Genomic DNA, 23,370 nt, shown 5'->3' with positions numbered 1-23,370 from the left:
CCCTAGCATCTTAGTCTAGGCCAGGGGTCCTCAAACAGGGGGCGGTCCACTGTCCCTCAGACCTTGGGGGGCGGACTATATTTTTTTTGGGGGGGGGGAATGAACGAATTCCTATGCACACTGCACACAGAGAGGGACGATGAGCGGTGTGCGAAAGGGCTCCGGGGAGGGGCTGCTTTTAATGGCCGCTGCTTGAGAGGGGCTCTCAGCCAACCGCGGCTCCTGTGTCTTGCGAGCGGCAGGGGCTGGTGGTGGCAGCGGAGGGACGATGAGCGGAGCGCGAAAGGGCTCCGGAGAGGGGCTGGCAACAGCAAAGCCCAGTCCCTTCCTCCTCTAGGCAGGGTGGGGAGAAACCAGGAGGAGGGAGGGAGGGAGGAGAAGGCGCCGCCACCGTGTGAGGGAGAGGGAGGGAAAGGAGAAGAGCGCATGTGCACTGGCAATCCACGCGCTGGCAATCCACACAGCGATTCCTGGACCATCCACAGGCCGGATTTAGAAGGCAATTGGGCCTGATTCAGCCCGCAGGCCTTAGTTTGCCGGCTGATGGTCTAGGCAATGTTGCTGAGGTGCTCACAGAATCCTACCATTGGCTCAATAGCCAATTAGTTGTCATGTCTCCTGAGGCTCAGAAGTGAGCAGGTGAGGCCTGTGTGGTAGGAACACATCCTAGTAGTGTATGTATGGCAAGATGGTGAGTCAGGAGGGAGAACATGGCTTTACTTTGCGGTTCAGGGGTGCAGCCTGATGAACACAGGGACAGAACTAGTCTCCAAATAATTGAGCCAACTAAAAAGCAGGCTGCTTCCTTGTTTCTTACTGGAGACCCTGAGGATGGAGGCTGAAACCAAGAGGTGTGGCAATTTTACCTCCTATTGAACCAGCTGATGGTTCCAAATTGCCAGCCCTCTCAGAAGGTGGCAGTCCAGACCTTTCTCACTTTTTGGTCATGCCATATCTTAGTCTCTGTCCCCTTGTCTTCAAAAGAGGGTTGACATTTTGGGGGAGCTGTTTGGTAGCCATGGTTATCAGATTCTAAAAATAAGGGGCTTCCATTATACTTTACAGAGCCACCTTTTATGGGTGATGAAGAATTGTTATTTCTTTGTCACTTTATTATAACTATTATAATTATTCTTAAAGGGGCATCCATATAGAAATGTTGTCACCTGCCAACTGGCCCTTTCAGAACATCTCCCCCCCCCCCCAAAAAAAAATGAAAATCAGTGCTGAAAACAGTAAGCTCCAGTAATAACAGTGTAAAGAGCTGCATGGTAAACCCCTTTGTCTTCAGGAGAAGTTGTGTTTTGTTGGACCAAGCTACAGGAAGAAAGGGGATTCCCTATTCTGTCCGCTGGCTTTAAGACTCTTCACCTTCTCTCCTTCCTCACACCACACCACCCTACAAAAATCAAAGGTATCTATCGAATCAAAGCAGCCTTTGATTCTTCAGTGACATCAAAACACTGTTGTGGCTTCTCTCCACCCCTTCCTGGATATAATAAGAATCAGGGTTTCATGTTGAGATGTCTTTGAGTGGTACAAAACCAAAGAGGGAGCTTTAGCTGCAAAGCCAGCTGGGAGTGGAATTCTATTTGCTAACCAGCTGATGGGGAATGGGTATTGATTGTGTGTTATGCGATGTATTCAACATTAGTGCTACTCAGGAGTAGACCCACTGAAATTCGTGGCCACGACTAAATTAGGTTCATTAATTTCAATTGGTGTACTCTGAGTAAAACTTTGTGGGGAACATTTTTCACACCAAGGGCCACATTCCCAACTTGGGCAATCTTCCAGGGGCCACTTGACAGCGGTGGGCAGGGCTAGAGTCAACAGTGGGTGGAGCAATAAATGCAAAATTTATCACTGCACTAGTATTACACAGACTGCTTGTATGTTAGTTTGTTTAGACAGAAGTTTGCAGATATGTGAATGGACCAATCTGAGATTTTTAAATACTTTGCAGCTTGGTTCCCCCACCTCTTCTCTCTCTTTTTCTTTTCAGTGTGCTTAAAGGTGAATTAGAACTGTGTTTCATTTCCCTTCTGCCTGAGTTAAGGAAAGGGAACAATCTTCTACGATTCAACTGAATGATTCTGTGCTGTAATGTGGAATAAATTACTCAGTTTATGTTTGCATAATTGCATGGTGAATATTATTGTTAATAATAATGATAAGAATACAGTGCTATTGTTTCTGCTTAACTGCTTAGCACGTAATATTGAAAACATAAAAATAATGATTATATATGTCAACACAATTTAGTACTATTATTTTTAATGTAAAAATAGCTTTTTCTATATTGTACCTATGGAACGTATGTGCATAGGGATCTTCGTGGACCACCACCCCTAAAAATTAACACCTATTCCCCCATCCTCAAAATAATCTTTCTCTCTCACCTGATCCCTCCTCCTCCAAATACTACCGCCACCTCTTCCAGGGGCGTCTCCGTGTCCTAGCAACGCTCAAGATGGCCTCTCTACCCGGAAGGATTTCTGGTCGTTGTAGTCCAGGGCTGCATTCAACGGCAACGGCTCATTCTCGCCTGAAAACTACACTTCCCAAAAGGCGCCGCGGTAGAAAGAGGGGAAGTGGGGCAGGCGAAGCGCGTTTACCTGGACGAGGTGAGGCGCGGAAGCGCGGTTGCTGATGGGAGGTGTAGTTTCCGAGGAGCAGGAGGCTCCAGCGGCGCAGGCGGGCCGTAGGGCCCGAGCGGGACTACAAATCCCAGAGAGTAGCGGGAGGGAGCGGGGCAGGGCGCCGCCTCAGGGCGGGGGGTACGAAAGGGAGCCGGTTGGAGTCGGCTGTTGCCAACGGCTGTTGGGTCCGCTCGCTCAGGTGAGTCCGGGAAAGGGGCGCGGGTGGGCGGGGCTGTCTCTCGTCTTTCCCCCGTCCCTCCTCTCTGAAGGTAGAGCCCCTGAGGAGCTGGAGGAGGGTCCCCCGTTGTCCCTCAGCGAGCATGGAAGGCTCAGGCAGTGGCGCCTCCTTGCTTGGGGGGTCGGGAGGTGGGGGGTCGGGTGGAATCTCGCCTTGACGTCACCTGCATTGACCTCCCCCCACATAGGCGTCTGGGGGGGGGATCTAACTTGACCCTTCCACCCCACCTCCCACAGACAAACATTTGTGGGCATCTAGCTTTGCCCCCCTTTCCCTTCCCATATATTTGGGGGAGTATAGTCTAGACTATTTCCTCCCCTCCCCTATGCATTTGGGCTAATATTTTAATGTTTCTATATTTTAATGTTGTATTTTAATTTTGTTTTTAAGTTGTATTCATTCAACTTGTTTTTATTATTTCTTGTTAGCCGCCCTGAGCCCGGCCTTGGCTGGGGAGGGCGGGGTATAAATAAAAACTATTATTGTTATTATTATTATTATAATCTAACCCTGACCTCCACCTCCACACACACACACATATATTTGGGGGAGTCTCGTCTTGATACTCCTGTGAACATACACACGGTTGGGAGTTTTTTGGGAGGAGGGGGGTATTTTGCCAGGAGCATTTTGGCATCTGTATATTTTTAGGGACCAAGGGTGAAGCTTTGCTCTCCCGTCCTTATGGGACGGTGTCCTCTTGACTTGTTAAATATTTGGGACAGAAGGTTCCCGTCTATATTTGTTATGAAACTTGGTTCTTGTTTTCATACGCACCTTGATAGATGCTATGGGGGGTTGGAGAAAGAAGTGGGCTAGTTTGGGGGTGATTTGAAGGACGGCTTGCAGATGGGTGGGGTGTACATAATATATCATTGATATTATTATATGGAGTTTTGCATATACTGCCAATCAGCTGCCCCCTCCCTTTTCCACTGAACTATAGCTTTAACTGGTGCACACCTGACACCTCATGGACCAAATGAGGAAGTCTGGTGGGCCTAGTTAGACCTGCCGACTGGATACTCCCTGCTGCCGACCTGAGTCAGGGGACCTTCGGTACCTACCCTTAAGGTCAGTTGTGCACAAGAAGTGGGGCCTTCTTGATGGTGATCCCGGACCCGAGGTCCTCACCTTGCTGTGTCTAGCCTTTTGTTTAGGTCAGCATTGGAAACCTTCCTCTTCAGTGCTGTATTTAACTTGAGATTCTAATTAGCCTGCGAGTTACAGAGCAGCTTGTTAAAAGTTTTATTCTGTGCTTGGCAATGTGGATGCCATATCTTTATAACTTGCCCTGCTCTGGGTTGTATGTTGCTTTGTGAGGACATGGCCTTCAAGAATATATTTAATAAAGGAGTTAGTCTCTCACAAAGAGAATGGCCCAATATTGGATCTCAGGGTTGACCCACCTACTCACCTATCAAAATGAGGAGAAGCTCCCCTCAAAAGGGAGAGTGTTTTAGGCCTCACACCCGTATGTCTGGCTCCCTACAGACACTCTAAACAGAACTATGTGGGTCTGTAAAACAAGCAAGTTCCAATAAGGAGAATATTATTTTTTTTATAATTCCGCTTAATATCCCATCTTCTTCCAAGGCATACAAGGTGAAGTACCTATTGTCCTCAGAATAGCTTTGTAATGAAGGTTAGGCTGAGATAGTGACCGGCTCAAGTTCACCATTGTAAGAATAGTTTTGCATGGTGTTTGTTGTGGGTTCACTTCCCCCATCTGAATTTAATTTATAATAAATAAGTGGGAATGTCTTTACTCCTTATTGAAGTGGGGTGGGGAGTATCTGGGCTCTGGCATCTGATTTTTACAGAGAGACATATCTTGGGCTCCCTTATTAATTTGACTTTTAAATGATCAGGTGACGGGAAAGTGCCTGAGAGCTGCTGCTGCTAGCCAGAGCGGACAATACTGGGCAAGATGAACAGATAGTCTGGCCTAGTATAAAAGAGCATTTTCATGTTTCTTTGTTGCAGAAAAACAACACATGGCATCTCAAAATATTAACTGACTCATTTTGGCAGTGTGCTTGTGGAGAAAATTACCTGGTACCATGTGCATGCAGCAGGCAAAGAATGTAATGGATATGTGAGCAACTAGACAATACAGCCTATACTCTGCATCTATAGATAAAGTTGGCGGCGGCTGTTGCAAATTTTCTCATTCCTTCAATTCAGTAACGCTTTTAGGTGTTTCATGGGAACTCTCACAGCTACTGAGTACTGTTCTGAAAAAGCTTCATGTTCTGAGCTGCATATATACAATTCTTCCTTTTCCTGCTAATTGGGGTGTGTTTGAGGTATGTGTAATAAAAATGGAAACTGCTGCAAAGGTTCCTTAATTTTTGAACTGCTTGATGAGACCCGAGCATCTTACATAGGTGAGTGGAAGCATCTGTGCTTTGGAGTTTTACCCCTGTACCCATGAGGACTATAAACGTGACTTCCTTATTGAGCAGGACAAGCATAAATTATCAAGTGAAAGAAACAACAAAATGACGAACAAAATGAATTTCAATAGGGACAAATGTAAGAGTCTGCAATTAGGCAGGAAGAACCAGCTGTACAAATATAAGATGGGGGACACCTGGCTTGCCAGTAGTACATGTGAAAAGGATCTAGGGGGTCTTAGTAGACTACAAGCTTAACATAAGTGCTATTCTAGGCTGCATCAACAGAAGTATAGTGTCCTGATCAAGGGAAGTAATATTTTAAAATGTGGCTCTTTTGGTGGGGGCGCGTTATTGGATTATTGTTTTGATTTAGATTTTATATAGAGTAATACCTCTGGTTACATACCGTCCTCCTTACGAACGCTTTGGGTAACCAGCTCTGCTAACCCGGAAGTAGGTCTCCTGGAACCAAACTTTGCCCCGAGATGTGAGTGGAAGTTGCGCGCCAAAGGTGCGTGCACAGGGGAGGCCCCATTGGCAAAAGCGCACCTCATGTTAATAATGGATTCAGGATAAGAACGGACCTTCGGAACAAATTAAGTTCGTAAACGGAGGTACCACTGTATTGTGATCTTTTTTTGTGAACCGCCCTGAGACCTCCGGGTATAGGGCGGTTTATAAATTCAATGAATGAATGAATATTACTACTCTATTCTGTTTTGATCAGACCACACCTGGAGCCTTATGAGGAATGGTTGAGGGAACTGGGTATGTTTATGCTGGAAAAGAGGAAACTAAGAGGAGATGTGATAGCCAATGGCTACAAGTTACAAGAAAAGAGATTTCAATTAAACATCAGGAAGAACTTTAAGACAGTAGGAGCTGTTCAACAATGGAATGGACAAGCTGGTGGATTCTCCTTCCTTGGACGTTTTTAAGCGGAGGTTAGATGGTCATCTGTCATGTATGATGTAATTGAGATTCCTGCATTGCAGGGGGTTGGACTAGATTCCATCCAACTCTACAATTCTGTGATTCTATGAAAAATTATCTGGAGCAGGACTGGGGGTTGCTGTGCCTTGATTCTGTTTCCTTGTTTTGTATGTCTCCATCCCTGGATAGAGAAACCTTTCATATTGGGGATGTCCTGTAGCAAAAGTTTCATCCAGCTATGGCAGCTAGAGGTTTTTTTATTATTATTTAAATGACTATTACATAAAAGACAGCTGTGTAATTTAATACACCAAACTGAAATAAGTCACCATTACTCCTGGAAGCAAGGCTGTCCAAAGGGGAGAGGAATGGGCATGGTGCCTTAAATAATAAATTGGTCAGATTCCTGGAATGGGCAGGGGATGTCATTCAAACTTCTTGAAGGTGTTGATGAAGGAAAATTTGTTTGTATATTTAGCAGACAATGCAAGGGCCAGCAAGAAATAGAGGGGTGGGTGGAGAAGCATTGCATTTCTGGCAGGAAAAGGATTCCAAACTTTGAGTTAAGAGAGGGGCTGTGACAGCCTTGAATTTTCTTGGCTTCTCTGACTTCTGAGCCTTTCTGTGCAATATCCTGTTGTCTGATAAGTCCTAGCCAGGCATATTTCAAATAAAGTGTTTCAATCCTTTTAAGAAGGTTGAACTATCTAGTTGGGGCTTTAGAGTCTGGTATTCTCTCTGCATCCACAACTCTCGCTATACTGTGTGCATTTTGTAAGTCTCACATAGTCTTGAGTTTTTCTGGGTTGTGTTTGCACTAATTCCTGCAGCTGTACAAGAATCGTGATGAGTCAAAGTTGGCTAGAGCTACCAGCAGAGCAGGCTGTGCAACTGTTGCCAAACTGTAAAAAAAGGGGGGATGACCCCTTCTCGAGATGCCAGAAGTTTCCAAAATGCCAATGGCTGAGTCATCTCACTGTGCTTTGGCAAGTAAAGCCCTGTCAGTCTTAGTGTGTTCTTGTCTAGAAACTTAGCCGAGAGACTTAGCTGCCCTGAAAAAATGGCAGAGCCATGGGAACATTCTTTGGGGAAGGACAGTAGCTCAGTGGTAGGAAATCTGCCTTGCATGCAGAAGGTTCCAAGTTCAATCCCCAGCATCTCCAATTACGACAGGGGGAGCCTCCAGTCTGAAACCTGGAGAGTTGATGCCAGTCAGTGCAGACAGTACTGAGCAGGATGAACCAATGGTCTCTTGACTCTGTATAAGGCAGCTTCCTGTGTTCCTGTGTCTTGCTGGATGCACCTAGGATATGGTGACCAAATTTCCAACACAGATCATCATTGCTGAGGCTCTACACTCTGATCACAACCTTAAGGGTTAGAACTTGGTGAAATAAATGGCACTGTAGACCTCAGCATGAAGTACAGTGGTACCTCGGGTTAAGTACTTAATTCGTTCCGGAGGTCCGTTCTTAACCTGAAACTGTTCTTAACCTGAAGCACCACTTTAGCTAATGGGACCTGCTGCTGCTGCCGCACCGCCGGAGCACGATTTCCGTTCTCATCCTGAAGCAAAGTTCTTAACCCGAGGTACTATTTATGGGTTAGCAGAGTCTGTAACCTGAAGAGTACGTAACCTGAAGCGTATGTAACCTGAGGTACCACTGTAGTTGCTTTAGGCAGTGAGTTCTACAGAAAGTCTGACATTCCTCTTTCTGCAGTGTGTGTGTGTGTGTGTGTGTGAGAGAGAGAGAGAGAGAGAGAGAGAGAGAGAGAGAGAGAGAGAGAACTTTTCCTTTAAGGTACAAAACTGTCTATGGTCAGCCCTGGAAAATTTTGAGAACACTGTAGACTGTGTGTGTTCGAAAGCTCAGGAATTGAAATGGGTTTGAGGATCTGCCCTACATTTACTCTATTATTTTGAACCTTTATTTCACACAAAGTCGACCAGGTTCTGCTAATGAGAAAGCCCTGAAGTGCAAAGGTGGTGTTCATGCTCCCAATAGTCAAGCCTTGGGTTTCTATTGTCTGCTGCAATGCTTTCTTCAAGACTTCCGAAACAACCTTACTGCTTTTTTTTTTTTGCCTGGGCCCCAGAAACCTCATTACTCTGGGCACTATCTTGGATAATGGGGTGGACCTGTACATTCTTCTTTCTTTGACTTTCCTTACAACTTCTGAACTTTTAAAAATAACTTAAAAAAAAACAAAAACCATTTGCTGCCAATTTTATTGCTTTCTATTCTGCTCTTAGCAGCAGGTTTTATCGACTCCTGCATGTCACATTTTACAGCCTAAGATGCTATTCTGTTAGTGACCCTAATTTATATCCGTTTTCCTACTTCCATTTCCCACTCACCCCTATGTGAGGGTGTGTGGGTTTTAAAAAGTGACCCACAAGAGCCTGTGTTTCTCAGATATAGCCAGAAAGCCCTTGTGCACGAGAACAGGTTAAAGGCCTATCTAGTCCAGCTTTCTTTTCTCAGAGTGATTAACCAGAAGCCCACAAACAGGACACGAGTGTAACTCTGTGACCCTGCTGTGTAAAATGCATGCCATTATTACACCATCACAGTGCATGCACTTTTACAGATTAATGAACATAGAAAAATCCCTTCCCCAAAGAGCTGAAAATTGAAAAGTCAATGGAGGGGGAGGATATATATATGCATACTGTTCCGTTACCCATATGTGGTCTTAGTGCCCCCCACATCTCTTACAAAAACTAATGGTTTGTGTGGAATGACTTCACAGAGAAGTTGAGCTTTAAAGTGGGAGATAGACTCTGAAGGTAAAATGACAAGCAGACTGTGTTGGATTTGTGAGTGGAGAGAAGAAAGATGACACAGTTGACATTTAAGGTGGAGCAGAAGCTGGTCTAATTGTCGAAGGTGATGAATTCTGAATAGAAGGACGAAGGTTAAGGAATGACAATGAAAAGTTTGATAGAAGAAGGTTGCGATGGTCTTGATGATGTGATTCCCCCCCCCCCTTGTGGGGGCTGAAAGTAGGAGCTGTGGGGCAACCTGAGATGTGAGAGCACAGGACACAGGAGCCAACTCCTAGGGGCCAAGGGGGCTTCAGTCCCCCCAATAAAATATTTAATAGGACTGGGTCCCCCCCAAAGTTGATGGGCATTGCCATTCAAATGGTGTGCATGCACCGTGTCATGTGATTGATTTTGTGGGGTGGGTCTTACCTGGCTGCCCCCTCCCCCACCAATATTTTTTTATATAATAATATTTATTGAGTTTTACAAAAAAGGTTTACAAAAGCAGAAAAACACACAAACAAACACAAAAAACAGAAACAAAAGTTTAAAAAGAAAAATTAAAAATCATTTTTTCAAGTATACCATTCATTAACATATTTTCATGACTTCCTCACATCTCCCTTTTTTGTATTCCATTTAGAAATTTAATCAGCAAATTCATATCCTCTTATTTTACCCTTAATTATTTATCCTCTCAAATTTTAACTTCTAATCATAATGCTAGAACCACTTTGTTTCATTTCAACATCATTCGCATTCAAAAATTTTGCAGTGTTTCTGTAAATACATTTTAAATTTCTTCCAGTCTTCTTCCACTGACTCTTCTCCCTGGTCTCGGATTCTGCCAGTCATTTCCGCCATCTCCATGTACTCCATCACTTGCATCTGCCAATCTTCCAGAGTGGGTACATCCTGTGTCTTCCAATGCTTTGCAATAAGGATTCTCGCTGCTGCTGTTGCATACATAAAAAAAGTTCTGTCCTTCTTTAACACCAATTGGCCGACTATGCCCAGAAGAAAAGCCTCTGGTCTCCCCCACCAATATTTTATTCAAGTTGGCACTCCTGGCGCAGGATGCTATGAAAAGTATGTGTGAATAAAGTTCCAGTGAGGAATAGGACCTTGAGGTAGGTGGCGCCTTCCTCCTCTCCTGCCAAAGGCACAGGCTGGTTAAATATATCTACTGCTAAATTAATTTATACGCTGGTTTTAAACCAGAAGTTAACAATGTGGTGCGCAACAAAACTTGTTTATTTGTTTTTAGAAAAATATTTGGATACTATTTCATGAATGAATGAATGAATCTCATAAATGAATACCCAAAAAAGTTTAAAACAGACATAAATTCATCATTGTGGAAACATGTACTCTTAATAGCCTACACACTCCTGGCAGAATATAAACCTTTTTAGCAGATGATCCTCTAGTCTAAAACATATGAAACAGCATTACGGTTCTTTAAAATTGCATCTGCATTATCTAAGGGCCAATAAAATTCTGGTAAAATGTAACAAAGGCCCAGGAAAATCTAACTGAAGAGGAGTTTTTACTAGTCAATGAAATATGTACTGTATATCTTCTGTCACCCGGATATCGAGAGAGAGTCCATTCTGCAAAGGGGGTGCCAGCAGAGAGAGCCTGTCTCCAAGTGGCCATTAGATAAAGATCAGCAGGACGAGGCAGGACCAAGAGGGCTTCTTCTGATCACTGTGGTGTGCAGGTAGATCTACACAGGTGGAGCCATTGTTTCAGATAACGTGGTCCTAATCTGTGTATGGCCTTGAAAGTTGCCACCAGTACCTTTAAACTTGGCTCTGGAGCAAATCAGCAGCTAACACCCTTTTCTCAGCTCTGGTGATGTTGGTGTTATATGGTTTCCCACTTAGCAGTCTAGCTGCAGCCTATTGCTTCCAAACTTGCCGCCATCACTGCATCCCAACTGCCCTGTCCCCACCTGATTACAGAAGAGCATTGTACTTGCAGGCCTGTTCCTTTATTTTAATGTCTCTTTTTAGGGAGGTTTCAGAAACATCCTGCTCTGTTCCTCTAATGCCAGTATTGAAATTCATGCCCAGTCCACAAGTCCTGGCTTCCCACAGCTTGTATGGACCTGCCTGTCTGCCAGGATCTCTGCATTGTCACTTGTGGGGAAAGGGAGGGGCAGGAGAACACAAAAGGTGCAATGAATTCGGGAAACCTCACCCCAAGCTCAAATGGGTTGAAAAACACTGAAATACTTGACTAGTGCTCTTCCTGTATATGGCTTATGGTGTTTTCTTGCACACGGACATAGCTTGAGCAGATAAGGCTGCAGTTGGATGCAACTGGTGATGGGCAGAGTTAGCTCGCTGGTGCTTTTTGTACTGTGTCCAGAAGAAACTCAGCTTATCGTGGCATATAGTACCAATTTTGCTGTAAGGTTAGAAGCTTGGGGTGGGTTGGTTTGTGGTTTAATAGTGCCAGTGAGGAAGCAACTTGTGTTGAGTTTCATTTAAAGGATTGGGAGCAAGCCATAGGCTTGTGAATTTCCCCTTTTTGGTGGACCAGTTTCATTCTCCATTTGCACGTTGTTGTAAGCATAGCTTGCTGTGGTGTCTGAGCAGGGCAAACTGTGGTTAGCATTAACCTCCAAATCATGGTTTTGAGGTGGGCTTGCAAACCATTATCGCTGGATCCACTTAGCAAAGTGTGGTTAGAGCCACTGAGAATGGGATGAGAGAGTGTGTTGCGGGTGTGTCAGTGGGGGGAGGGAGCATGCCAACCCAAAGATGCTTTCCTGATGGTCTAAATCGATATTTGTGCGTAAAGGATTCATTTTCAGCTTAATTCCAGCTAAATAACAGGTTTAAAATCTGGTGGTAATAACAGCTATTTTTCAAGTCGAATGAATTGTGCCTTTTGTCTGCTCCTAATAGATGAGCCTTCAAAGACCATTGTTTGAGCCACAATCCTAGTTAATATCCTGCTTTGACAGTCTTTTCTTTATTTTAATCAGCTTAAATACTGAAGCATTAGATATCTTTACAGCCACTATCACCGAAACCTACTTTAGGAGGGGGAGGAAGGATTGCTTAGCATAGCAGAATAACTGTAACCTTGTGTACGTTGTGTTGGCTTCATGCGTTTTGCTGAACAACTGTAACGTTTGAGGGATATCCCCCATTTTTCTTTTGGGGTGAGTAAATAGGTTCAGTTGGGAACGTCCCACCTCTTGCCTGTCTGTTGTGAAGGGCCCCTGGGATAGGTCCCTGAATAACTGGGACAGCATATACACGGTATATATACTGCTCCAGTTTAGAGTGGTGCAGTCTATAAATTAATAAATAATGACAATGTCTTCTGTCTGCATGGTGCTTGGAGCTTAACCATGGTCCATCAAGTCTTCCGTTTCAATCATAAATCTACCATATGTTTATTTGTTGGTCTTGGGGACGCTGCTATCTCTTGGCCTCCATAGTCCCTGACTTCTTTGCTGGGTATGGGAACCTGCCTGGGGAGCTGGTGAGTCAAACCAAGATGACAGCCAGCACTAGTGCCAATCTAGGGCTCCCTGTGTGCCACGGTGCACACAAATTTTTGGTAGGTGCTCAACACCCACACCGCAGGGCTCTGATACGACTTCCAGTTTCTACATGCAAAGCCTCTGAAGTGACCACCGGTAGAAACCGGAAGTTGCATCAGAGGTCTCGCGAGGCGTCCAACATGACCTCCGAGGCCCTGGAAGCACTGCTGTGGCGCCAATGTAACGTGATGTCATGACATCACGTTACATCACAGGTGCCACTGGGCACCCACAATCGGGGGGCCAAGTCGGCACCCCTGACAGCAAGTAAGAGGACAGACTACCAATGTCAAAATTACTGGGAAGAAACAGGCTGGATTTGTGACCAACTGTGGGTTTGGTGACAAAGGAGAAGTTGCTGGCCTGTTTGCAGGTCCTGGAGACCTCATGGAACATCCGGGATGCTTCCCAAGTAGGTATTTATAAAGGGGAACCTAGGAAGCTGCCTTATGCTGAGTTGGACCATTAGGCCGTCTAGCTCAGTCTGGTCCATAGTCATCTAGTCTGCATTGACTGTTTGCAGCAAGAAGTCTCTCCCAGCCCCACCTAGTGATGCTGGGATTGAAAATGCAATCTTCAGCATTCAAGGCAAATGCTCTACCACCGAGCTTATAGCCTTTCCCACAGGAGGTGATAGAACAGTGGCCCTATCCCTTTGTCAAGATCCGAGGGTTAGCTAGAAGAGGCTGCTTTGGGTGCCATAAAACAGGCTCCATTTCCTTATCCCAGGCTACAAAGTAATCTGGAATCTGGCTCCATTGGGGGGAAGCTTTAAAAAGGGCATCTGCCCTCTGAGGCACAGAACTACTGAGAAACTGACTGGGCTATTGACTCCATAGGTGTGAGGTAAGAATGACTGAGAATTGTGTATATCAAAGCCCTTTGATCACTCTGGAAGTGTTCAATACATTCTAAGGAGCCCTCTCATTGGATTTATCCAGTATGATGCTGTGAAGTGAATCTTGAGGCCAAGCTGACCTTGAGCAGTTCCAGTAGGCATGCTGGTCCCCCAGCAATTAACATGTCCCTTAACAAAAGATAAGCTCCAACAGAGTGAAAAAGACAAAACAGTTCAGTCAAAGAGAGAGGCATATCAGTTCTTCTGCAAATGCAGATAAATCCAGTGTTCTGTCCTTGGTGAAACAGCCTTGGGGCAGATATCCCAATTTTTAGTATAATAATTTGCAGCTATGAAAAGCTGCTGCTCGTAAATGCATTGTCTGGTTGATAAGTGCCATTATGAGCATTGAGGCTGGGAAACGGAGGTTCCTAGCTCAAACCAGTGAGTCTGATTGTTGACGGTGCATCGGTCATTCCAATAGCAGTTAGTTACATAGCTTACACACGCCGTGGCTTCGAGGGATTTTTTGTTGTACGTTGCTGAAGATAGATGCTTTTGGATGAGTGGTGAGCATGCTTGTTCAAACAATCCTCTTCAGGTTCTCTGCCGCAAATGAAGCAAGGGCCGGTGGCAGCTTGCGCAAAGTAACCACAATGATGATGGATGTGTTAGCAAATGTCTGTAAACAGAGCCGCTCTTCTCTTTGCCGATCTCTTCTTTTTTTAACATCTTGAGGAAACAATCTCCACATTTTTAGAGAAGCCGGAGTCGCTTAAAGAAAAAGCAACAGTTATTTAATACACTTTGTCACTGGAAGTAGGAAGGTGGGCTGTGGTGTGTTTTCTTGGTTGGAACATTTCAATTGCACTGTATCAACCCATTTACCAATTAGGATAGTAGCTGTTGTGAACAAACATTAAAGGTAAAGGTAAAGGGACCCCTGACCATTAGGTCCAATCGCGGACGACTCTGGGGTTGCAGCATTCATCTTGCTTTACTGGCCAATGGAGCCGGTGTACAGCTTCCGGGTCATGTGGCCAGCATGACTAAGCCGCTTCTGGCGAACCAGAGCAGCGCATGGAAATGCCTTTTATGTTCCCACTGGAGCGGTACCTATTTATCTACTTGTACTTTGATGTGCTTTTGAACTGCTGGGTTGGCAGAAGCAGGGACCAAGCAACAGGAGCTCACCCCATCACGGGGATTTGAACCGCCGACCTTCTGATCGGCAAGCCCTAGGCTCTGTGGTTTAACCCACAGCACCACCCAGCTTCAAATACAGAGACTGCCTGTTGCTGTCACATCAGCCAACGTTGGCAAAGCACAGGAGCATCGGAAGCTACCTTAAAGCAATTCTAGCCCAGAATTACTCTGACAATTTCTCTCTTGGATCTTGGGCAAAGAGGTCTCTCGCGTGGCCTGCCATCTGGCCAAATTTCTGGCATCTCCTGTTAAGAATGAATCTGGGACCTGAAAAACACATTCTTTTCTGATCCCCTTTCAAGTTCAGTCCCTGTTATCTGTGGGTAGGGCTTGCAGTGTCCCCTGTCTGAAACCCTGGAGATCCACTTCCTGTCTCTGTAGTAGACCAGTGGCTTAGCTCAGTATTGGGCAACTTTTAATTTTCCAGGTGTATTTAAAACTATTCAGAGCCATCACTTAAATGGCTCACAGGACTTGGTAAGCCATCTGCGGAAGGCTTAATCTTATGTGTTGTTTGCAAGAGGGATCTCATGAACTCCCTGCTATCTTGCTGGGCCTCTTCAGGCTTTTCCATCTTGCCCTTGTCTCAGCCCTTTCTTCCATGGCTCCCCAGGGCCTGCTGGGCATTGTAAGGAAACAGTGGCCACCAAGCAGCCAGTGGGGTTCAGCAGCAGTATGGCACTCACCCAGCCAGTACATTGGGATTAATTTATTAAATTTATACATTGATTTTTGGGCAAGATTTGGCTTACGACAGTTAAAATCCAGCAGTCGGGTACAATAGGGAAATGTAGATAGGTGCGATCTCTCATTTCTGGTCCCTGATAGTTAACATGTTCCAGGTTCCATCTGTTCCTTCCAGAGGAAGGGGACAGAATGTGTGATGGGCTCTGTCTGTTTCTGATAGTGAAGAGATCAACCCACCAACTTGGATCTTCCTTTTATCTGCAGGCGCTTCCGTCCCCCTGGCAATGAAACACTAGCGGAGCAACCATTGTTCACATTTTATAATGGAAAGATTCCAAACTAGGTGCTTGGCCTGAATCTTTAGGCGGCCCTCTGACTTAAAAGGAATGTGATGAAATCGTCGCAAAAGGTTGTCTCTGGGATGCACCATTTATTTGAGTTTATAGATTTGGCTTAACCCCAGGCAGTTAGCTATATCAGGTAACAACAATTTCTTCCTTTCTTCTTTGTGAAAGGAACAAGTCTCCGAAGGGCCCGCAATCTAAACTTGTACATGTCTCCTTTAGACGCTCCAAATGTCAAAAGCATGAAAAGCGTTGGACTTTGATGGAGTACAAGCTTTGATATCTCTGTTTGGTTTAGGCACAAGAACAGTAGCTCTGCACGTCGTCTTTTTTCAGGTTTTCCCATCTCCCTCTTTTTAATATGCCTGTAATCACCCCCTTGATGTGTCAGAACTCCTAGAAGTGAGTAGGCAGGGCTGGTTACGAGGAAGATGATGGATGAAGACTGTTTATTCCTTCCTTGAGCTCAGCAAGCTAAATTTAGTGAAGTTTTTGGAGATAAAGGGAATGCTTCATCTTCTAAGGATGAAGACAGGGGCAGAAGAGGGGTGGAAGCATCCAATTATCACTTAAGAGAAGCATTTTTCCCTAATCTTGATTTATCAAAAACCCAATTTGTTCTGTTTAGATGGTGTGGCTTCCTTTTTAGATTTTGTTCCCTCTCCGCCTTCCTTTTGAATCTGGCCAAGATTGCTTTTATGTTACTGGGAGCTTCTCAGTTTGTGAATATAAAATTAGAACTTAATAACAGCCTCATAAATAGGTTCACACAAGTTATTAGCAAACAAAATTTTCTGGATGGCAATTCAGTTTATGTTACTCATGGCATAGGGTGGAAGGAAAAGAATCTTCTTCTTCTTCCTCTTCTTTTATAAAAGCCTAACAACACAAGAAGAAGCTGCTGGATCAAGCCAATGGCTCAGCATCCTATTCTCGCAGTAGCCAACCAGATGCTTGTGGGAAAACCACAAGGAGGACCTGAGCACAAGAGCTCTCTTCTCTCTTGCCATTTCCAGCATTGGTATTAGAAGCATTACTGCCTTCAACCATGGAGGCAGAGCATAGCATTCATGACTTGTAGTCGCCACTTGCCTTCTCCCATGCACCAGAAAGAGGTCACACGGAGAATGGTGACTTCCATCCCTGAGCTGATACACTAGATCTTGATAGTGTCGTAGTGCTTTCCTAAAGTTTTTATTTCCTAGACTTTCGTTCATCATGGACTAAGCGAGTTTCAGCAGCTCAGCCTCCCCCATTTCCTTGCCTTGGAGGTTGTCTGTGGGCTCTGCTGCCTAGCAGGCAGAGGTCAAATGTTGAATGAGGGCAGCAAATGCCACCTGAATAATCATGGCACCATAGGACTGCCATGTTTGTATCTCTTATAAAAGGTAAAGGTAAAGGTACCCCTGCCCATACGGGCCAGTCGTGTCCGGCTCTAGGGTTGTGCGCCCATCTCACTTAAGAGGCCGGGGGCCAGCGCTGTCCAGAGACACTTCGGGGTCACGTGGCCAGCGTGACAAAGCTGCATCTGGCGAGCCAGCGCAGCACACGGAAACGCCGTTTACCTTCCCACCAGTAAGCGGTCCCTATTTATCTACTTGCACTCGGGGGTGCTTTCGAACTGCTAGGTGGGCAGGCACTGGGACCGAGCAACGGGAGCGCACCCCGCCGCGGGGATTCGAACTGCCAACCTTTCGATCGGCAAGCCCTAGGCGCTGAGGCTTTTACCCACAGCGCCACCCGCGTCCCATTTATCTCTTATACCAGACTTTAAAATGTGGTTTTGATTTTATTCCAATAATCTTTTGTGGAGCAGCTTTGAGAGCCTTGGGGGAGTTATATAGAAGCATTCCAAATAAAATCCATACTGGGGTTTTAAAATAACATTGAGCATCTTGCTGGTACAGTAAGGCTTCATTAATGGAATTTTATTTTATCTCGCCCATCATTTAAGAAGCACCTGATAGCATAGTCTTCTCTCTCACAAGCACAGACACACACAATATTATCCTCACATACCCATTATTGCCTCCAAACAAGACTGTAAGGTCAGTTAAGCTAAGAAAGGGCAAAAGCAAAAGTTGACCCAGCCCTCCCAAACCTCCTCTTCCGTCTCCCCTTAAGATGCAAAGCCTTTCCAAGTAGTTCAGAAAAAACAGGCATAGCTTGCTACCTTGTAAATGCCACGTATTCATGTGCACTGTGCAAAGTACTTAATGTGGAACTTTCATTTGGGTTGTCTCTTTATCCTCTGTGTACCCTTGAGAAGTCAGGGTTCCCATGTCCCCCTGATTCGATATCTGCCCGTTGCATCTGAATGCCATTTTCTGGGAATCTTGGGTGGAGAGAGAGCTGTGGTGCTTGGCTCTGGCTTACGGGCTTGTTGTGGGCACCTGGTTGGCCACTGTGAGATCAGGATGATGAACTAGGTGGGCCTCTGGCCTAATCAAGAACCAGGCGCTGCTTCTGATAGATGAATTGCTGAGACTAAGCTGGGAGGTGAATGCATATAATTAGCAAAGTCTAGGGAAACTTTTCCCTCTTGGGTCCTTCAGAGCAATTAACATTTAATTGGTACTGCCTGTGAAAGCAAAGGCAGGGGATTCTCAGGCCTTGTAAACAGCCTTTTGCCTGCTTCTTGGTGGCAGGTGGAAATTTGCCTCCTGGTCCTGCCAACTAGGCTGGCAGGCGTCTGTGAACCAGAAGAGAGTTAGGAGGCCACAAACATGGCAGCATCCCAGTCGTCGTGCGCCTGTTTTTCATGCGAAAGCTCCCAGTTATCAGTCTCCAGCATACCCCACCAGTCAGAGCAAACAGTCCAGGGCTGGAAGGACAGAGCTGGACTCGGCATAAGGCAGCTTCTTGTGTTTCCAGGTGTGGCTGACTGAGCTCGCTAAAATCTGCCTAACGTCCATGTTGAGACTTGTGCACCAGCTCAGCAAGGCTGAGCAAAGCCGCTGCAGTTTGTAATCTGAAGTGCAAACTTCTGTAAAGTCTTCAAGTCTGTCTCCTTGCTGGGAGGGAGGACAGGCTGAGTGTGTTGTGTGTGCTGTCTGAAAAGCCATTTCTGTTTTTGGTCATTCTCTCTCCCTGTCTCGTATTGATCTGGTATAGCTGAGTGCTGCACCCAGTTGCTTTCTGCTCCCAATGAGGTTTTTATCGGCGACGGTGCCAGGCAGTTGCTGTTCCCATCTGCAACCTCATTGATTCCGGGTGTGGAACAGGCTCTGCTTTGAGCCCAACTGATAAGGCTCCCAGTTTCTTAGCAACCACGCATGTCTTGCATGAGCAGAAGCTTGTCCTACTGCAGTAGCAGTGACAATCCTGAATGTCTCCAAATTAGCACCATTTTTTAAAATGAAAAACAAGGTAAGGTGCCTGCTTTTCCCCCACCCCACCCCTTGAGATCTTTGGTCCACGATTCTTGTGTGAAGTGGGGATTATGGGAGCTCTTTGTACGTTCTCTGCAGCTGAACTATTTCTCTTTCTTTCTTTCTTTCTTTCTTTCTTTTAGACTTCCCTCCTTATTTAGTATGGCTGTGCCATGTGTTCTCCTCCTAACTGTTCTTGGGGTGGAAGTAAACAGCAAATCCTCTGACAGTTTGGTATGTATTTTGCAGTGAATTAAAAGCCTCTAAACAAGGCTAGTTCTATCCTTTGAGTCCTGTTGCCTATCCAGAATTTGAGAAACACGGTGACCTCTGCTAGTGTGTGAAAACATTCAAGATCCAAGGATCCCCAGGCATGCAAATCCAGATGATGGAGAAGTTGGGCGCCATCCTGGCACCTTGGCATCGTCACTTGGTCACAAGTGGCCAATAGGCAGGTGCAAAATGTGCCTGGCAAATTTTGAACACCAGTCACAGCAAGGAACATCTTAGAGCCAGGGTGGGGATATCTGTGACATGCCAGTTTTTGGTAGGCCAGAACCCTGTCCTTTGGCAGTGATCACTGGGACACATGGGGATTGGAGTCTAACATCTGGAGGGTCAGAGGTTTCCCACCTCTACATTAGAGTAGTCTCTGCTACGTGTAAGTGAAGGAGGAGCCCTTCTTTTAAGAATGCACCTCCCAGGCATGCACTTGTAAATATTAGATCATGCGGGAGGATGCCAGTTCTTTTTAACCAGGTTGGTATAAGCCATTGATATATGGTTGAAAGCTGGCGAGCATTGCCTGGTAAGTTTCCAGAAGCCAGATGTGAGCTAAGCATGACATCTAAGGTTGGAGGAGCAGGGACTTGGTTTTCTGCATAGCCATCTGTTCACCTGTTCGCGGTGGTGGCTGGTGTCCATCGGGACGAGGAGGGTGTAAGGTAGGGAGCCCAACAGTGGGTGGAGCCAGAACCAGTGACAGGTGCAAATGCAGCCGATGGCAGGCAGAGCTACCTGATTCTGATTTTGACCCCATCCTTCTCCTCCCTGCTGAGTTCTACACGGGTCGCATCTGAGACTGAGGAGGATAAAGCTGACTGCCAGGGCCACCCCTGGACTGGCTGATAGTAAGGAGGCAGGCAGGTGGAGGTTGTCTGAGGTTGGTGGGGCAGTGCCCCCCACATTTGTCCTAATGGTCCAGCTTCTACCATCTCTCCTGCCCCATTACTGGTTAGAAACAGCATTAAACTATTCAACATATGTAGATCTCTGCAAATCGGCTGGCTTTGCATGCTTTATGCTAGGGGGAACTGACTCTCCAGATGTTGTTTGGCTGCAGCTCCTATAATCCCTGGCCTTGGGCCATACTAGCTGAGGCCAACAGCAGGTATAGTCTAGCAACGTGGAGGGCAGCACGTTGACTACCACTGCTTTATACAGTTCTTGCAGTCCAGATGTCCTTATTACAGGATTCTTTTAAAATATATATATAGGACAGCATTTGCACACTCGTCATTTATAACTGCAAAGTGGGGAATCTTTCTCCTCTGAAACAGAGCAACCTAACCTGCACATCTGTAAAAGTAATCCATATTATGCTTTCTGTGTGTGCCGTTCTGTGTCCTCCTCCCCTTCTGTCCTTCCACCAGATGGATGAAGCCTGCCCCAATCATTACAGGTTTGATTTACAAAGCCGATCAAGGCTGAGTGATACACTCTTTCCCCCATGTGTGCTTTTAATCTCCTTTACCTGTTTGTTTGCGGGTGACTCATCATATTCATCTTGATTTAGAGCCTCCAAGGAAGAGGAGGGTGGGTTACTTGTACTGTACAGTAACAGAAGAATTCCCTGAGCTGCAAGCTTGTAGTCTAATTTTAGAAAAACCTGCCCTCTTTCACTGAAGAAAATCCCGTTACCGGTAAGAGGATAGCCGTTCATAGCAACGCCTCAGGATCTCACCAGGTTGTTATCAAGGGTTGGTTCTAACCTTTTCTGAAAGCCCTAAACTGTCTGGGTCCAGAATACCTCCTCCTCCCAGACAAACCTGCTTGGCATGTTAAGATCTTTTACAAATGCCTTTTTCTATCCGGCAACCCATTTCACCTCTGAAGGTCAGGGCTACCAGAGGTGGGGTCTTGGAAGAGGAACTGCAGCTGAGCAGTTCTTTCCTGCAAGAGATCTAAGGTTCATAATCTGCCTTCGCCTATTTAAACCATGCTGGAATCACTGCTAAGCCAGGAATGTTTTTCATTGAGGTTGTATTTGGGCCTTAAATTACTTTAAAATCTTGATCTAATTGTTGTAGTGGGTGGGTGTGGCTTTTTTTGAGTATATATATGCTAGATTATGAATAGGGACTGCTTCCCAAGATCTGCTCTACCTTGACTAAGAACCCAGAACAGATTGTTGTCTCCTCCAGACCAGGAGTTTGGAAGCTGAAGTTCTTGGGTTAAAATGCAGTTCTCTCTGTCTGGCCCTGGAGACCCTCCCAAGCCACGCCTCCTTCTCAGGCCACGCCCTCTCTTCCTAGGCCACACCCCTCGCTGGTTCTGATCTGTACCCACCTCAAGTGCTTTAGTGTGGCTAGAATGTGCCCTCGAACTGGGTGATCCCTCTTGCTTGCCTCTTGTTGACCGCTGGAGAGGTGTGGCTGTAGATGGGGGGGTGTCGCCTACTCTACAAGTTTCTCATCCCTTGTTATGCCCATGTTTGCCTCTGGTGCCCACCCACCACTCGTATGCCTCCCTGCCCAAGGTTGCCATTTCACCCATCCGAAGCAAGAGACATTTGAGATAGCAATTTTTTCATTTGTAATTTTTATCTGTGAAACGGGCTATAGTATTTCCGGAAAGCAGCTTAGTCCCCGCTTAAAATTCAGCACACAGTGCCAGTGGCAGGTGCTGTGTCTAAATGAAATTATTATTTATTTAGTCAGCAAATTTCATAGCCTGCTTTTCCGTAATTGTTCTGGCGGCAGGTTACTGTTAAAGTGGGGTTGGGGAGGTACCAATAAAGTTGCAGCGATGGCAATAAAACATTGTCAAGGGGAAGAAGAAAACAAAGAGCTTGGCAATTGGGCAGCGCTTTAGTCATAAAAAGGCTTGCCTGAAGAGACCTTGACGGCTCACTTGAAAGGGCCACGTCTCCCGAAGTTGTCTCGCCAAGCTCAGTGGCGGGTTTCTTAGTAATTGGAGTCTCTCATGTCACTGGAAAGCTACTTTTTAAGAAGCATGCTAATTAATAATTAGCAAGGATCTTCAGCGGTGGAAGCTTCACTTTTCTGAACCCTTTAAGGAACAGTTTTATGGAGAGATCTTAGGCCAGTTTCCTGTCAAATAGCAAAAAGGATACATATGGTTTATAGATACTGTCTGGGCGCATCTCTGCATATTCCAGAAAGGAGCAGCTCCCTTGCCAACGTGTATGTGAGTGTGCGTCCGTGCAAACATGCGCCCTCCTCCACAACCTCATCCCTTGTTTCAAAATGCCATGCATGTTGTTGACAAGAAATATATGGCATCCGCCTTCTCGTCACAGCGTTTTTGCCTGAAGAAGAGCTGGCATGTTGTTGCTCCCCCCGCCCCCCATGCTGTGTTGGCACTTTTGCATGCACCCAGTGAACATTGGAAAAGCATAATCTTCCACTCATGCTCTGCTTGCGTTTCCTGAAAGTACGCTGAACCCCTTACTCCTGCTTCCTCTGGTTCTCCGCTTGTCTTTATGTGCAATTTTGGATGGGCCATTTCAGAGCATGTGGACCCTATTTCTATAGCATGGTTAGCCAGTCAGACCCAGTGGCCCAAGCTGGGAGTTTGTGACACTCTGGCACAGGGCTAGGGTTATGCATAGGAAGCTGCCTTCTACCGAGTCAAATCATTGGCCATCAATCTCAGTACTGCCTGCACTGACTGGCAGCCACTCTCCGCGGTTTCAAGCAGGGAGTCTTTCTCAGCCCTACCTAGAGATGCCAGGGATTGAACTTCAGGTCATCTGCATGCAAAAAAGATACTCTACCAATGAATACTACCTTCCGCTGCTCCCCACTTGGCAAACAGAGAACAGGGGTGGAAAATGGTTGGTTGGGTTCTGCTGGTAGATCTCTGGATAATTTGCAATAGGCCGGCAAAGGGTTTCTGTCTCCCAATTGGTCTAACAATTGGCACAACAAAATGGGCTTTTCCTTCTCTCCCGCCCCCTTGCCCCCTGCTGAAATGAATAAATCTGGTGACGGGATTACAAAGGGTGGGTTTGTAGCAGGAAAAGGTGTGGTGTGTGTGTACACAGCCTGGATCAGCAACACCTGCAGACCCACAACTTCCTCTGGTAAAGGTGAACAAGACTTGAAAGCAAGGCACGCCCATCCTTGAGCA

The 23,370-nt window shown here is 45.8% G+C and overlaps 2 protein-coding genes and 1 long non-coding RNA gene across 4 annotated transcripts in view; 1 reads left to right on the top strand and 2 right to left on the bottom strand.

Moving 5' to 3' along the window:
- The window catches only part of TTLL10 (tubulin tyrosine ligase like 10), a 197,881-nt gene extending 195,351 nt beyond the window's left edge, over nt 1-2,530 (bottom strand). Inside the window, exon 1 of one of the 2 annotated variants that reach the window (XM_081870836.1) lies at nt 2,403-2,530. The gene's annotated coding sequence lies outside the window, so the exon portion shown is untranslated. The remainder of the gene's footprint in view (nt 1-2,402) is intronic. The other variant, XM_081870838.1, reaches the window with a different exon arrangement.
- A 106-nt stretch (nt 2,531-2,636) lies between these two features.
- Nucleotides 2,637-23,370, top strand: part of LOC309346966 (uncharacterized protein C1orf159) — a 32,936-nt gene continuing 12,202 nt past the window's right edge. The window contains exon 1 of the mRNA XM_081871364.1: nt 2,637-2,841. Within this exon, the coding sequence (XP_081727490.1) occupies nt 2,653-2,841 (189 nt within the window). The 5' untranslated portion in view covers nt 2,637-2,652. The remainder of the gene's footprint in view (nt 2,842-23,370) is intronic.
- On the bottom strand, nt 10,319-22,040 carry LOC309347096. The gene is made up of 3 exons (XR_014158846.1): nt 21,381-22,040; nt 13,430-14,162; nt 10,319-12,629 (listed from the first exon to the last, which is right to left on the bottom strand). It is a non-coding gene; the product is annotated as an uncharacterized lncRNA (long non-coding RNA).

This window comes from Podarcis erhardii (genome assembly GCF_964252035.2).
Source record: "Podarcis erhardii genome assembly, chromosome: 7".
Lineage (NCBI taxonomy): Eukaryota > Metazoa > Chordata > Lepidosauria > Squamata > Lacertidae > Podarcis > Podarcis erhardii.
This window is presented reverse-complemented; position numbering and strand designations above follow the sequence as displayed.